Below are 15,281 nucleotides of genomic sequence, written 5' to 3' on the forward strand. Positions count from 1 at the left end.
GTGATCCAGACCATCCTGAGTATTCATCAACCTCTCTCTGATTCGAGCCCTTCCAATATTCATCAGCCTCCTTCCTCTTCTCGTCTTCTTCCTCCGCCTCTCTCGTTCTCAGCCTCTCCCCAGCTTCATTGTCCACGTTAGAATTCTCCAATCCATCAGTCACATGCCCCGACCAATCCCTTTCCTCAGCCTCTCCTTCATCCTCCTTCCGCCGTCCCCGTTTCTTCGGCGGAGGTGGTCTCTCTCCAAAGGAGGTAAGGGTGGTGCTGCGATGGAGGAGTAACGGTAGTAGAAAGTGTCGACCTCTCCATCGTCGCTATGGTGAATCTTCTTCTTCTTCTTATTCGTCTGCACCATCTCCACTTCCTTACACAATTATTGCTTTACTAGTTTGCTTTGTTTTCGTATTCGAATTTGAATTTAAACAACGTCGTTTTAAAGGTTGTAACTGTAGTGGTGGTGAACATGTTATTGTCGTCCAATTAAAAAAAAAAAACGTTGGTCTAATTTTTTGTTTGAAGAACTATTTTCCCACGATAAAATTTTGGAGAATTAGAACTTGGAACGGGAGAAGAACGCGTTTAGATTTGATCCTCCATAGCTCGAGATTTTGATTAACTTCTTCGCCATCGGAGACGCAGTGATCAGATTCAAAGGAGGATTCGTATCCCAGGTTAGATTCGCAGCTGAAAACTTTTCTCTCTAGATCCACTTCGTGTTTGATTGCTATTCTCGATCTCTGTTTACGCCAATGTTTACGTATCCGTTAGATCTTTCGTTGAACGAGTGATGATGACTGAATGTTTTACATTGTCTTCTCCTCACTTGAATTATGTGTCCTCCCTTCGCTCCATTAGCTTCCTTTTGAAATTGAGCTACGTAGCATCGTGATTCATCGTTGGGATGATGTTAACAGCGTCGTCTCTAGCTCATGTATGTGTTGGTTTTTGAACTTTTGATTTCAGCTACAGATAGCTTGATTGGAATGTGCTGAGGAATAGCCATTTGGGCTCAAGGAAGCCAAAACGAAAGAATAATCCACCAGCATGGGGATTTTCGACGGTTTGCCTGTTCCCTCGGATAAAAGTGTAAGTCCACTTTCTTCACTCCTAGCTATAACCTTATGGTCGCCCTTAATAGGAGGAGTGTGTTCTTTTATCCCCTTAGGAATTTATAGGGACACAGAGTATGTTTTGGAGTACATGTGTGGCTGTGTGTGTGTGTGTCTAAGTGATGATGGTTATTGCAGTACCTTAGGGATGAGCTGGCACGAATAGATGAGAGCTGGGCTGTTGCACGCTTCGACTCTTTGCCACATGTGGTCCATATCCTCACCTCAAAAGACCGTGAGACTGATGTTCTTTTACTAAAGGAACAAAGTGATGTTGTCGAGGAGGTTGTGGATGAAGTTGTGCATGCTTATCATGGTGGTTTCAACAAGGCCATTCAAAACTACTCACAGGTTGGTTTCTATTATCTGACCCCTCTTCCTTTTTTATTGGATAGAGCCTTTTTACCTTAGGCTTATTGCGTGTTTGATTTGGCTGCTTCTATGATTTCTAAAGTTAGATTTTTTTTGGAGTAATGCAAGACGAGAAATCATTTAGCTAGTAAAAGTTCATTCGTGAAGTAACTTAGATTTTGATTATGTCTTCTTTTGTCCTGCTTTCATTGAATTTCTCAACAGATCTTGCGATTGTTCAGTGAGTCCACTGAAAAATTAGGCGACTTGAAGCATGATTTGGCAGAAGCAAAGAGGAGCTTGGGTACACGCAACAAGCAGTTGCACCAGCTGTGGTACCGTTCTGTAACATTGCGGCACATCATCGCACTTTTGGATCAAATTGAGGGCATTGCAAAGGTTTGTTGGATTAGCCGTAACATTTCTAAGTTGATTTTTTGGACAGTGCTTGCTATGTAATTGCGGTGCTCTGAAGTTTTATTCTTCATTCATGATAGCACTCTGTATTTATGATGATACTTTTGTTGATATACTAACATTCTTTTACTTTGTGCTGTTTAAAAGAAACTGCTTTTATGGTGGCTCTGCCTTTTGAATCATTGAACAGGTTCCATCTCGTATTGAGAAGCTCATTGCTGATAAGCAGTTTTACGCTGCTATTCAAGTGTATCTTCAGTCGTCTCTGATGCTTGAGCGTGAGGGGCTTCAAACGGTAGTTTCCTAACTGCCTATCTTAACAATTCTGAAAAAGAAATCTCATGGGAACTTTTTTGGGTCTTCCCATTCACTTGTCAATTTGGTCTCTAGGACTGTTTTGTTATTTATCCGTTGAAGGGATCTGGAATCATCTAATTTCCATCGGGGACTTCTGATTATTTTTGTTCGAGATATATACTGTTGACTTGGATATTGTACTCATATATACTGGTCTGGTACGTTGACTTAGGTTGGTGCTCTTCAAGATGTCAGATCTGAGCTAACTAAGCTGCGGGGAGCCCTTTTCTTTAAAATTCTAGACGATTTGCATGCACATCTATACAACAGAGGTGAATACAGGTAGGTTTCTTTTCAGTTTATCCTTGGTAGTTTGCCTCGTCAATTCTATTATTGCACAATCTTCTGTTCTTGACCTTGTATATGCTGCAGTTCAGTTGCGTCAAGCATATACGAAAGAGATGATGATGTACCAACAACAACAGCTGTTGCAGCTAGCCGAATGAGCTCACAACCACTGTCTCGTAGAACACGGACACTGAAAGGTGATAGTCAGTTTGGTGTTAGAGGGCTCACAAATGGTTCACATAGAACGTCGTCTATTGAGGAAGGGTATGAAGCAACCTTTCCCTTCAGTTGTTTCTGTATGGGATATTAGGAATGCTTTTTGTGTGTAATGATTTACCTTATTCGGAGTGCTCCTTGTTCAGTAATTGTCAGTTTAGTTTCGATTCTCCATTGAGGCTCTTGGAGCTTCATTTTTAATATAGATATTAGCATACTTGCATCATTTATATAGTCATTATGTGGAGGTTGTCCTTAATATACTTCATTAAAATTTTCGTCAATAAAAGAGAGTATGGTGTAAATTGATTACGGCAGAAGTGGCTTTGTCAACCTAAGGTTGTTCTGCTTCTATAAAACTGTTTTGCTTCTTTTGCAATTCCTCTACTTCGCTAATGTGTGTTTCTTTAATTACATTGTGTTTCTTAGTTCATCATTTGATGGACATGATGAGGACTCTGTCGAACATGATGAAGCTACTGATAGTAAACTGCTTTCTCACCAACTTCCGCCATGGCTTTCTGATTCCACGCCTGACGAGTTTATTGTACGTGCTTGTTACACTTATACAACTATCTTTTGCCCAATTTTTTCAGTGTTGTGACACTGCTTTTTCTTCTGTTTCAGGAAGCAGTAAGAAAGAGTGATGATCCACTTCATGTGAAGTATCTACAGACCCTTGTTCAGTGTCTCTGCATGCTTGGAAAAGTTGCAGCTGCTGGTGCTATCATATGGTTCGCTTTTAAATATTTTTCATTTTTCTAAATGGTCTTAAAAATGCTAGGATTTCTGTCTTGTAGCTGGATATAGTTATAGAAAATTGACTCCTTTGGTATTAGTTTTAGATCGTTAAAATTTGTGGGGCCAGTTAAAATTTGCTAGTTTTCCATTCAAAAACGTCACTTGGTGGAAATCAGTACATTCCATTATAGAAATCGTCAAACTTTATTAGTGATGTTTTTGTGTCCTCATGCAGCCAAAAACTTCGACCCACAATACATGAGATCATTATATCCAAGATTAAAGCCCATATGGAGACTAGAAATTTGTCAAAATTCGCCTGTAGTCAGGGTGATCAAACGGTAGCGGCGGGATTGCATTTTGTCAAAGGACAACCAGAGGCCTACAGACTATCAAAAGAGAAACCTCAAAACGGGATATCAAATTCAGGAACTCACCTGGCTGTGAGCCCTGTTTCGCCTCTTATGGTTCCTGGAGGGAAGGCGCAAGCTGCAGCAAAAGACCTTCTTGACTCAATTTTAGATACTATTGTCAAGATATTTGGTGAGCAATTCAACTGTAAACGCCTCTCAATATTTTATGTTCTCTGGTGAAAGCTCAAACTTTCTCTTACTATTGCTTCTACAGAAAATCATGTTGTTATTGGAGAGCTTTTCGAGTTGAAGGCTTCACAACATGACATTAACACACCGAAGTCGCTGCCTACGAATGTGAACTGGAATATCGATTCTGAAGCATCCCAAGTTACTGGAGGCTACACTATCAGTTATCCCTTGACAGTCTTACAGGTCCGCCTATTGTTTCCAAAATATATAATATGCCGTGAAGCCAAATGTTTATAAATCTACATTGAACTAATGGTTTCTTATACATAAGCTTATTGAAATTTTACGTGTTAATGGTGAAGAGTGAATGCCAGCAACTCATATGTGAGATTCTACGAGCAACTCCAGAAGCTGCTTCAGCAGATGCTGCTGCACAAACTGCTAAAGGTGCAAAGAAGGCTTCCAAAAAAGACAAAAGGCAAGTAACCTCTAACGTTGGCAGTTCATACATTTACTGAGATGGTTTTCTCATTATCATTTAGATACATAAACAACGAAACATGTCCCAAGAATTAGACATTTAAGATTTTTTAAAGATAAACCTCATTTCCATGTAGAGGTATGTTTTCATTCGGCTGGGAATCACAATATATGGTCATCGACAATATAGGGAGGATATTAGAGCAGAGATTTATTCTGATGATCTAATAAGCAGGTTTACGAAACCCAAGTCCAGGAATTTTCATTTAGGTTCTTCTCAGAGCGCTAGTAAAGTGGAGCGCTAAAGTGTATGGCACAAATTTGAATGTAAAATTCTCTAGTTTGGTTAGTAGTATTGATGCTTGATTGATGATGGTGGACTGCAGGAATGCACCTGAAGATGGGCTAACATTCACCTTTCGGTTTACAGATGCAACTATATCGATTTCTAATCAGGGTACTAATCAACTATCCTGTCTGTTCTTATGTTATAATGCCTTGGGTAGACTTAATGACGTTTTGTGTTGCTGGCAGGAGCTGATCTAATTCGCCAAGGCTGGGGAAAGAAGGCTCCAAATTCATCACAGGAAGGTTATGGTTCTGCAGCAGTATTGCCTGAACAGGGAATATATCTAGCTGCATCTGTATACCGGCCTGTCCTTCAGGTTTTGATTCTGGTTCATAAGCTTTTTCATTCAATGGAAACTGTATTTCAGTAGACTTATAATCTTTCGTGTCTTGCAGTTTACAGATAAAATCACTTCGATGTTGCCCAAAAAGCATTCCCAGCTTGTGTAAGTTCAAAATTTCCGCTTGCCAGTGCAGGCTGTCATTCTGGCAATGCTGAACACCTTGCTCACTGTCCAAAATGAAAGTTGAAATTATTGTTTAGTTAAGTGCTGAAAAGGTGCCAGTATTTTCACCATCTGAGTTTTCGTATTTGATACAGGATTGATGGGTTGCTTACATTCACTGAGAACTTTGTGAAGGACCACCTGTTACCGACAATGTTTGTGGACTATAGGAAAGGCGTACAGCAAGCTATATCAAGTTAGTTCCGTAGACTATAGAGATCTGATCATAGCGTTTTTGTTGCTACTTTAGGGTAATTTTCTTCTAACAGTACATAGAAATTGCATTGTGAAAGGAGAGCTGCTAATTTGGTGTCAAACACTTGGACTCTTACCATCGCATGGTGGTAGTAGAAGCATTTGCTTACAAAAATAACTGATACAGTCTGCCTATATAGGGTATGGCAAAAAGTTGAGGCGTCTTTGAGAAATGCTGCACCTATTTTGAAAGATTACCCGGCAAGAAAGTTTTTATACGAATAGTTGCATTTTCACTAGTTTATGAATAAAATGAAAATGGAGTACCAGTGTGTATATCTTCATATATTCAAGGTCGCAAAATCATTTTGCAGGTGCCGCCGCATTTAGACCACGTGCACATACAACTACTTACACCCCAACCGTAGAAAAGGGTCGTCCTATCTTACAAGGACTTTTGGCAATAGATCTCCTTGCAAAAGAGGTAAGTTGTCTATGCTTTTAAAATGGAAGCTAAACTTTGTTGCTTTTCACATATTTGATCTGCCTTAAAAGGAATGGATGGTTACTTCCAGTTCATCATTTAGTCCCTTTTTCGTGTCCTCAGCTTCATGGTATTTTTGTTTTAATGAGCTAACTTTTCTTCAACCTTTTTCTAGGTTCTTGGTTGGGCTCAAGCCATGCCGAAATTTGCTACTGACCTTGTGAAGTATGTTCAGACATTTCTTGAGAGAACATTTGAGAGATGTCGAACATCATACATGGAGGTATGAATCTTCACCGTTTCTCATTTGTTTTCCTCTTCCTCTGACTATTATAATCTATTTATATGTCTGACATCTGGTTTAGGGTTTTGCACCGTTAGAACAAATCATAGACTAAAAAGTAGCCTTCTCAGCACGATATGATTTTTAAATCTCAGTTGGAGGTGTATAAGTTAGATTAATATGACGGTGTCTTTAGAGTCTACAAAGTCATGAACATCGTGAAGCTAGCTAGAGTTCAGTTTGAGCTACGTGAAAACTTGCCTACTTGATGAAGTAACTATAGTATTCTGTTTTAGGCTTTTGGCAGTGTCTTGCGTAGCCAACAGTGTAAATGTAGGTTATTAAGCAGCTTGTGAGAAGCCATGTAGCAGAACTTGACATTAAATGCTTCAAGAAATAATCCTGAGAAAGTTTGATTCAAAGAGAAAGGTGGTAGAGTATGGTGTTAGTCAATCTTATATGCGCCTTTACGTCCATCTTTGATAAAAATTAGCATTTCTCTTCACCATTTTCTTACCATTCTTTGCTTCAAGTGTCCCTAAATCTAAAGTGATGTATCTCGTCCATTGCGCACAATTTTCTGAGCATAAGTTTAATTATTAATATATCAGGCTGTGCTAGAGAAGCTCAGTTACAGGCTTATTGGGAGGCATGATATTGAGAAATTGATGCGACTTGATCCGGCGAGTGCTTGTTTGCCAGCTCTACTTGGCCATTCTGTTTCTCACTCTGAGGCTGTTGGCTCCGACGTAGAACTCTGTGAACTATTCTTAAGTTTGCCGTCTATCAAGCAGGTAAATTTCATGTCTTGTCTGAAACATATTCAGTAAGAAATTTTCCATTCGGTGAAGATTATTTAAGTAAGTGTGTTTCTTACAGGATAATCTAATTCGTGATGACAACAAACTGATTTTGTTAGCCTCTCTTAGCGACTCTCTTGAATACGTAGCAGACTCTATTGAGAGGTGAGTTCGTTGGATCAGATTCTTTATGCATGCCGCTTGTCTTGTTCGTATCTGTCAGTACATCTTAGATGTTACCAGGACACAAAATGGGAAGTCCTTCGAGGATTTTATAAAAGAGGAATAAAAAGGATAGAGACTAAACTAGATTGATTGCTGTCTTTTCCATCTCAACTTTAAAGAAACTTGCATAGTTGGATATGTCTTCCTTTAGTCCTCTCTTCCTTCTCTAAGTAGCAAGCAAATAAAAACTTATTCTGAAGTCTTAATTTCTCAAAATCTTTAGGCTTGGACAAGCAGTTCCTCGTGCAGCAAGTCAATCTGAAGATAATAGCAGGAATCAAGCAACTTCTCCTAGGAATCTGGCATCATTTGCTGATGAGTACAGAAAACTTGCGACTGATTGCCTAAAGGTTCTTCGTGTTGAGATGCAACTGGAAACAGTCTTTCATCTTCAGGTATGTGATGGATGTTTCCTTTGTTAGGAAGGTGCCATTGGCTATGATAAATTCAGCATGTGACATGTAAAGCTTACGAAATGCTATGCTATGGGTTGGGATAGGAAATGACGAATCGGGAATACTTGGAGGATGAGGATGCTGAAGAGCCCGACGACTTTGTGATTTCTCTTACTTCACAGGTTAGTTATATCACTTTAAAAAGCCTTGTTTACTTTCGTAGTCATCAAATATTTGTATCACTCTCTTCTGTTGAGAGAATCTAGTTAACCAAATGATGAAGCCATCTTAATATGTTTGTGATGAAATTACATTCTTGTTTAGTGCACAATCTTATTTTGAATTGGTTCTTTTCAGCCTCTATATTATCTGCACCCAAGTGTTTGACACTTCCTCTTTTTTATACAGATAACACGTAGGGACGAGGGAATGGCGCCTTTCATCTCTGGTGAGAAGCGCAATTATGTTTTTGGCGGCATTTGTGGAATTGCAGCGAATGCGTCCATTAAGGTACACCTCTTCCTTTCATAAGATCTTTCGTACTTCTAATTCAAATGTCAATATTCCATATCACAGTTATATATCTAACATTTGATCATCATCATCATCTTCGAAACCGTTAAAAGTCTTTTATTACGTATTTTTGCTAGGCTTTGGCTGACATGAGATCGATAAACCTTTTTGGAGTTCAACAAATATGTCGGAACACTATTGCATTGGAACAGGTAAAGATCAGTCTATATGTTTAGGTGTCGAGCTTAATCATTTCCAAAAGCATTCACTTTCTACATCTGTGTGTTATTATTATACATGGCAGGCCATGGCAGCTATTCCATATATCGATGGTGAGAGCGTACAACAGAACCTAGATCGTGTCCGTACATACTTTGAACTACTAAACATGCCATTTGAGGTTAGCCAAAATAAAAGATTGTTTCTTCTTGGTTTGTCCTTAGCATTCTTATACTCAGATGTTTACATAATGTTGTTCTACAGGCGTTGCTTGCATTCATAGCGGAACATGACCAAATGTTTACACCCACAGAGTCTGCTTCTGAACTTTATTTCCCTTTAAACTTCTCACATTGTGGCTAATACAGTTTCTGACTTATTAAAATAAAAACTATATGGGCCTGCAGGTATTCTAATCTTCTAAAGGTGAATGTTCCTGGAAGAGATACTCCTACAGATGCTCAATCTCGCCTTTCTGAAATTCTTTCTCACTAATATCAACTCCTCGAGCCATTTGCGGATTACCGTGGATATAAGACAAAGCTTCTCCAGCAGCCATTCTGTTTCATTATTTTCATAAGCTGCAGAAAAAATCACAATGGCAAGAAACATTGAAATGTACATCGTCTTGGTTCTTATGCTGCGATACTAGTTCGGTTCCATTAATTATTTTGTTCACTTGTCTAGCTTGGCGAGTATCTTGTTTTGCCTTGCTTTGTTTTTGTCTAAATTCTTTGGTAGAGATTTCGTTTGTATAAAACTTTCAAAGGTGAGGTCATTTATCTTCTAAGTGAAAAACAAAGACTGAAAGTGAACTTTACTCACTCTCATTTGTGATTGTATTCTCGTAGACAGCATGAAATAAATTGCTATTGTCTAAAATATTATCAGAGTCTACTAGAAAATATAGCTCTCTACGTTGAATATGAGAAAAGGTGTAAAAAATTCACGATTTACTCTTTTGTCTGTGACCGACCAGGGACTGTTTCTGTCCTCCATCTGTTGAAGTCACTAGCTTATTCAGGGACTTTTATCTCTTTAAACTTCGCATCGCATCACATCAAAGTTCTGTTTAATACTTTAATCCAATAAACATTTGAGTAGTGGCAATATTATTCCATCCGCATACCATTTATTCCTGATCTCTAGTGGCTAGTACCCAAGAGCCACCAACAACTGGGAAATAGAAGAAAATAATAAATTCAATTAGAGTAGTTTTTAAATTTTCCTCAGATTCAGGCAGCTTCAGTGGTGTTTGCCATCGTGAAACTGTGCGTTTTTGGAAGACTTGAAAGTCTGAAGAAACTCTTTAGCCTTCTGCATCTCCTGCTTCTCCCTCGACTTATCCCACTTGTGTTCAGTCGCCATAATCTCCACCACACGCTGCAACGCCCTCGCCGCCGCGTCTGTGTCCAAGAACGCTATTCTACATCTCCTCGCTATGAAATCAACCGCTGACTCGCAGTACTCGTGCCTTGCGCAGTACGCAACCTCTGCTTCCAGAAACGGATGTCCATGTGCCAACCGTTTCCCCAAACCCTCCTCCTACATCAAATAACCAAAATCATAAACCGGACCTAAACGTTAGGAAGATAAAAGAACCGAACCTGAGCTATGGTGGCGACTCGTTCAGCCATTGAACCGTATGCATGTGACAAATGCTTTGCAGCAGCTGTGTCCATTGCTCCAGGAACCACTTTACCACCATATGTTTTCTTCATGCGCACGTATTGCTGCGCAAGAGCTGTGAAAGAAGATGGTTCCCATCCATGAGAACCAAGAAGCTGTAGCTTCTGTGTTACGCATCCATTGGTTGGACTCAGCTTCCCTGATTTGATTGCTGCATTAACCGCATCTTCAGCCATACTGAAAGAAATTTACAAATCAATGAGCAACAATAACAAATTTACTATAAACATTTTTAATTTTTTTTCCATAATTTTGGAGGCCTATACTTTTGAGATTTATGGAGGACAGGATCTGAGATTTATGGGGCTATAAACATTTTTTTAAGAATTTTTTTAATTTTTTTTCCATAATTTTGGAGGCCTATACTTATGTATATAACCGGTCAAGGCAAATGTTTCATAGGACTATGCTCAAATCCGGCCCTGCCTGCTAGTTTCATCAACCCCCTCACCTTCGATAAGTTGTCCACTTTCCACCAGTGATTGTGACCAGACCAGGATGTTCCTCGAAGACAACGTGGTCTCTTGAGATACTCTCTGTGCTCTTTGCAGTTGGATCCATAGCCAATGGACGGATACCACTCCACGCCGAGAGAACATCAGTACGCCGAACCTAATGAAACTTCATAATGTTATGTTCCATAACTAAAAACTGATTATTAATCTCTGAGCTGAAACTGGACATACCTTAATGTTAAGATAGTCACTTATTGCGTCAAGTATAAACTGAATCTCATCCTCATGAGGTTCAGGAAGAGGAGTGATTGACGTGTTAGAGTCTGTAGTCCCAGCTACTGTTCTTCCCAGCCACGGTAACATAAACACAACGCGACCATCCTTGGTTTTAGGAACTATCAACCCCATCCCTTCTGGTGAATAGTAATCAGGCAGCACAATGTGTACACCGCTGCTTGGACATATCATTGGTTTTGTATCTTCATCAACCATCTTCCTTATGGAATCACAGAACGGTCCAGCCGCGTTAACAACTACTCTCGCATAGCTCTCAAACTCTTTGCCTGTCAAAACAAAAAATGTTCTAAAAATCAGTCTAGACGTCCAGCAAACCGGACCTAAACGAAACAATTTTTATTGAACAATTTTTTTAAAAATAGGTTAATCAATAATCTCCTATAAAATAATCTCCAATAAAATAAAATGCTTAATTACCGCCTAGCGTTCGAAAAACCTTTCTAGACGACCGACTAATCAATAATCTTCTATAATTACCGCCTAGCGTTCAAAAAAATATTTCTAGACGACCAACTAACCAATAATCTCCAATAAAATAAAATGCTTAATTACCACCTAGCGATTTTTTGAACATTGCGTCCATCACATTAACTGCACAAGGTATAATAATACTAAATTCAATAAGTTGCAAGTTATTGTACTACCTGTGAGATTGTTACGAACCCTGGCACCAACAATTCTCTTGGTAACATCATCCGTAATAAGCGAGACAACCTCAGCATGGTTAAGAACCGCAGCACCAGCTAACGCGGCAGTACACGCCAACCCCACGTTCAAACGCGAATCATTCATTTGCCCGTCGTAATACACAACAGTTCCCCTCAAGCTCTTGTCTTTCCCCTTCCTCGCAAGAGTAGGGAAGAGCTCAGCAGACTCTTGCGCAGAGTAGTACCTCGAGAGATGCAACAACCTTGGTCCCGCCACCAAGTCGTACATCTTCAGCCCCATCCAGTAGTAGACAACCTCGAACCAGTCGAAACAGGGTGTCATACAGGGGAGCGCGTGGCAGAGATGGGGCGCGTTCTCGATGAGCTGTTTACGCTCCTCAAGCGCGTGGAAGACAAGCTTCAGCTGTCCGTAGTCGAGATTGAACACAGCTTTCTCCAAGTAACGAACTCCTAATCAAATATTTAGTTGTAAAAAATAAGAACAAGATTAAATGAAAATAATATTTACTCTCTCCATTTTAATTAATCGAGGTTTTAGAATTATGTACACAAACTAAATATAAAATCATTTAATTAAAATGTAGAGTTACTTATCTAACTAACCACGATCCAACCAATAGAAAAACAGTCTATAAAATATAAAAAAAAGTATATAACATAAAATCAATAGATGATCTAATACCTCCATGGATTAGCTTTGTTGAACGTGAAGACGTCCCCGAGGAGAAATCCTCGCGCTCCACGAGACCTACGCGGAGGCCACGTGTCGCAGCGTCGAGAGCGACGCCAGAGCCGGTGGCTCCACCGCCAATGACGAGGACGTCGAGCGGATTAGAAGAGGTGGCTTTGACGAGAGCAGACTCTTGAGCGGATCGAGACGGTACGGAGGCGGAGGGATCGCCGAGAGTACGATTCAACGAATCTAGAATCGGACCGCCGCCGCCTCCGTCGCTGGAGGCAACGGAGGGGGAGAGGTAGACGGCGCCGCCGGATGCAGCGGCGATTACGGCGGCGGAGACGGCTAAACGGCGGATGGAAGAGACTGACATGGGAGATCGTGGAGGGAGTGGGTTGCGTTGGGAAGCGAAGAAGATTAATGAATGAAAAATCCACTGTAATAACAGATTATCCTTAAATTACGTTTTTCACCCTTTCGGACAAATGTGCGGTGAGTTGATGAAGGGTGTTTTCGTCATTTAGTTAGATAGAAATCCGAGTTCCAAGGAACAGTTTGTTGACTTTCTTATTTAACAATGTTTTAAGAAATGGTTTGTGTTAATGGTCGAATCATATTTACGTTGTTAGTGGAAAGTTAATACTACTACTACTACTCGGTATTACTTGAAAGATACTAACGACATGTTTGGTCTGAACATTCTGTTTTTTTTTTCTAAAAGAAAATCAAGCGAATAACGCTTTCTGATTAAGGGTTAATTTGCTGTGTAACTAATTTTTGAAGAGAAATTAAGTATATGTTAATGATTTTGACATAATTAACTCACTGACGATTAGTCTCTATTTTAGTCGGTTATACCCTCATCTTTTATAAGTAGCCGGTAGAAAAAAAAAGGTGAATGACGTAGCTGTTAAAATATATGGATGAGAGAAAAACACCATTATTACTATCATATCACGTAATGCCACCAACTTACACACTTATTTATGGCATACTATGCAATGTAATAAAACCCACATCACACACTTATTTGCCACAAACATATTTATACATGAAAGAAGAAGGAGCTATCTATGTCGCACGTTTAGTGACCACATAAATAGGTACAGAGCTTTCTATTCCATATAGCCAAAGTAGTATAAGACTATAACCATATCCATAATCCCTAATAGTATAAGACACCAACTCCATCTCAACTCCTAAATAATAAAGTTATCCTAAACCCACCTCCAACCTTTAAATACTAAACCCTAAACCATAATCACTAAACCATAAACCAAATATCAACCATAAATCCAAATAGAATGGAACAAAATAAATAGTATAGTATATATTGGAGAAGTTATGAAATGTTTATGCTGGTATGAAAGAAGTTAATGTTGACCAAAACCTCAACCCCCATCTTCCAAATACTAAACCCTAAATCCTAATCACTAAACCTTCAACCCAAATATAAACCTTAAACTCAAATATCAAAATTATATACATAATATTATGTAATCTTAAACTATATTATGTAATATTATACTATACAATATAGGCCATTCATTGTGATAATATATTTTTAAAATATAAAATATAAAATGACACAACAACAAAACATAATTCATGCTCATATATTGTATAATAGCATTTCTATTCTATGCTCATCAAATGAAATAGAAGTAAACAAATATTACATTGCAACAGTTAGAATAAGCGAGGAGACTATGGATAGCAAGCTCAAAGATGAGAGGAAAGTGGTATTCCTATATTTTTTTGTATTCCTAATTTTTCATTACAAATATGAGAACTGTTGAATTTAAAGAGCACGACAGACTGTTCTATTTCATATAGTATAGAAATATGTGAACAAAACATACTATATCTTAAATAGTATGGTAACCCATACATATGTACACAAATATGTAAGTATCTATTTCTTCGTCTTCACTAACTGTGATTCTGCAATCTCATATTCGTTTTGACTTCATCGCCTGATTTCAAAATCCCGTAATTTTTTTTCTTCACTTTCCGCATGAGTTATTGGAAGCTCTTTTCTTCACCAAGAAACTTCGCCGTGAATAAAAATAGTTTCTTCCAAAAGATCTGAGAAGAACTCCATTTACCTTCCATATAATTTACTATTAAAAATTAGCTTCAGAGTTATATGTGAATATTAGTTGTTCACGATGTAGTTTTGAAATGATTAATTATTTACTATAAACTATTGTCTCGACCGGTTGTTTTAGGTGTAGACAAAGGTAGAAATGTATTATTATATAAAATATACATTATATAATAACTATTTAGGGTTATTAGTTAGACAGTTAATTATTGGTTTTTTTAGCCATAGAGTGCAATTTTTTTTTTTTTCCATCTGAATTTCATAGATATCATAAGAAGGATACACTGAAGCCGGCAGAACACATAGACCTCCCCGGAAGCTAAACCCAAAAGACAGGGATCTAAAACCCAAACACACAGGTGATAACAACTGAGACATAAACAAAATCCTAAACTCCTTCAGCAATCCACAAACAAATCAATACTAGATAGAAAAGGTAAAGACTTAACAATCTATGACTAGCCGGATTTCTTGCCATGAACTAGGCAAGATAGCACGCAACACAATAGAGCAGATACAAGTTCACAATGACAACGCCATAACCAACAATACCTCATCTGAACCACTTGTTCTCGATGACAACAACGAACCACAACGCCTACACCAAGGCACAACCCCTGAAGCGACACCATCCGAGATAAGCTCCACCTCAGCCGCACCTTCATCTGGATAACTCCACGCCTCAACCTCGTTATATTGCTTCACCATACGAAGCCATTGAGGAAAACAGAGACTAAAAGATTCCAGGAAGAACACTTATTCAAGGCGCGAAAGAGGGACATTCGTAACCGGGAGATAAAGAAGTAACCTGAAACCATCTTCATCTCAAGGACCGCGACCTTCCCTTGCTCACCACACACAACTACGACACTGCTATACCGTTGCTGAATCAAAGATTAGTTAAGACCGCCCCAA

General features: G+C 38.9%; 2 protein-coding genes across 4 annotated transcripts; one reads left to right on the top strand and one right to left on the bottom strand.

Moving 5' to 3' along the window:
• The first annotated feature begins 80 nt into the window (after positions 1–80).
• Positions 81–9,008, top strand: LOC106300800 (exocyst complex component SEC8-like). 3 transcript variants are annotated; one of them, XM_013738082.1, is made up of 28 exons: positions 81–321; positions 522–673; positions 966–1,088; positions 1,250–1,462; positions 1,688–1,861; positions 2,070–2,174; positions 2,409–2,518; positions 2,609–2,788; positions 3,170–3,287; positions 3,368–3,474; positions 3,717–4,024; positions 4,109–4,269; positions 4,389–4,504; positions 4,893–4,963; positions 5,041–5,171; positions 5,251–5,300; positions 5,456–5,556; positions 5,930–6,039; positions 6,215–6,322; positions 6,934–7,116; positions 7,202–7,287; positions 7,571–7,742; positions 7,847–7,924; positions 8,151–8,252; positions 8,393–8,467; positions 8,560–8,655; positions 8,739–8,788; positions 8,882–9,008. In XM_013738082.1, the coding sequence occupies exons 3-28, from the start codon at positions 1,047–1,049 to the stop codon at positions 8,967–8,969; spliced, it is 3,135 nt and encodes a 1,044-aa protein (XP_013593536.1). In that variant the 5' UTR covers positions 81–321; positions 522–673; positions 966–1,046; the 3' UTR covers positions 8,970–9,008. The 3 variants fall into 3 exon arrangements, with proteins under 3 accessions (XP_013593536.1, XP_013592849.1, XP_013594226.1); XM_013737395.1 differs by having other exon boundaries at positions 196–673; XM_013738772.1 differs by lacking the exons at positions 81–321; positions 522–673; positions 966–1,088; positions 1,250–1,462 and having other exon boundaries at positions 1,751–1,861; positions 2,614–2,788.
• A 510-nt stretch (positions 9,009–9,518) lies between these two features.
• Positions 9,519–12,760, bottom strand: LOC106302706 (glycerol-3-phosphate dehydrogenase SDP6, mitochondrial-like). Its single transcript, XM_013739340.1, has 6 exons — positions 12,266–12,760; positions 11,560–12,033; positions 10,850–11,181; positions 10,615–10,775; positions 10,082–10,340; positions 9,519–10,019 (listed from the first exon to the last, which is right to left on the bottom strand). Exons 1-6 carry the CDS (start codon positions 12,630–12,632, stop codon positions 9,720–9,722), a joined length of 1,893 nt encoding a protein of 630 aa, XP_013594794.1. The 5' UTR covers positions 12,633–12,760; the 3' UTR covers positions 9,519–9,719.
• Positions 12,761–15,281: the final 2,521 nt, after the last annotated feature.

This window comes from Brassica oleracea, chromosome C1, assembly GCF_000695525.1.
Source record: "Brassica oleracea var. oleracea cultivar TO1000 chromosome C1, BOL, whole genome shotgun sequence".
NCBI classification, from domain to species: domain Eukaryota; kingdom Viridiplantae; phylum Streptophyta; class Magnoliopsida; order Brassicales; family Brassicaceae; genus Brassica; species Brassica oleracea.

What these genes read in the sequence shown, in the direction of transcription:
- LOC106300800 (XM_013738082.1), top strand. Translation starts at nt 1,047, where the DNA reads ATGGGGATTTTCGACGGTTTGCCTGTTCCCTCGGATAAAAGT. An exon ending in TACAACAGAGGTGAATACAG is followed by an intron (nt 2,519 to 2,608) that starts GTAGGTTTCTTT and finishes TATATGCTGCAG; the next exon opens with TTCAGTTGCGTCAAGCATAT. An exon ending in TATATCGATTTCTAATCAGG is followed by an intron (nt 4,964 to 5,040) that starts GTACTAATCAAC and finishes TGTTGCTGGCAG; the next exon opens with GAGCTGATCTAATTCGCCAA.
- LOC106302706 (XM_013739340.1), bottom strand. Translation starts at nt 12,632, where the DNA reads ATGTCAGTCTCTTCCATCCGCCGTTTAGCCGTCTCCGCCGCCGTAATC. An exon ending in GGTTCGTAACAATCTCACAG is followed by an intron (nt 11,182 to 11,559) that starts GTAGTACAATAA and finishes TTGTTTTGACAG; the next exon opens with GCAAAGAGTTTGAGAGCTAT. An exon ending in GTGACTATCTTAACATTAAG is followed by an intron (nt 10,776 to 10,849) that starts GTATGTCCAGTT and finishes AAGTTTCATTAG; the next exon opens with GTTCGGCGTACTGATGTTCT.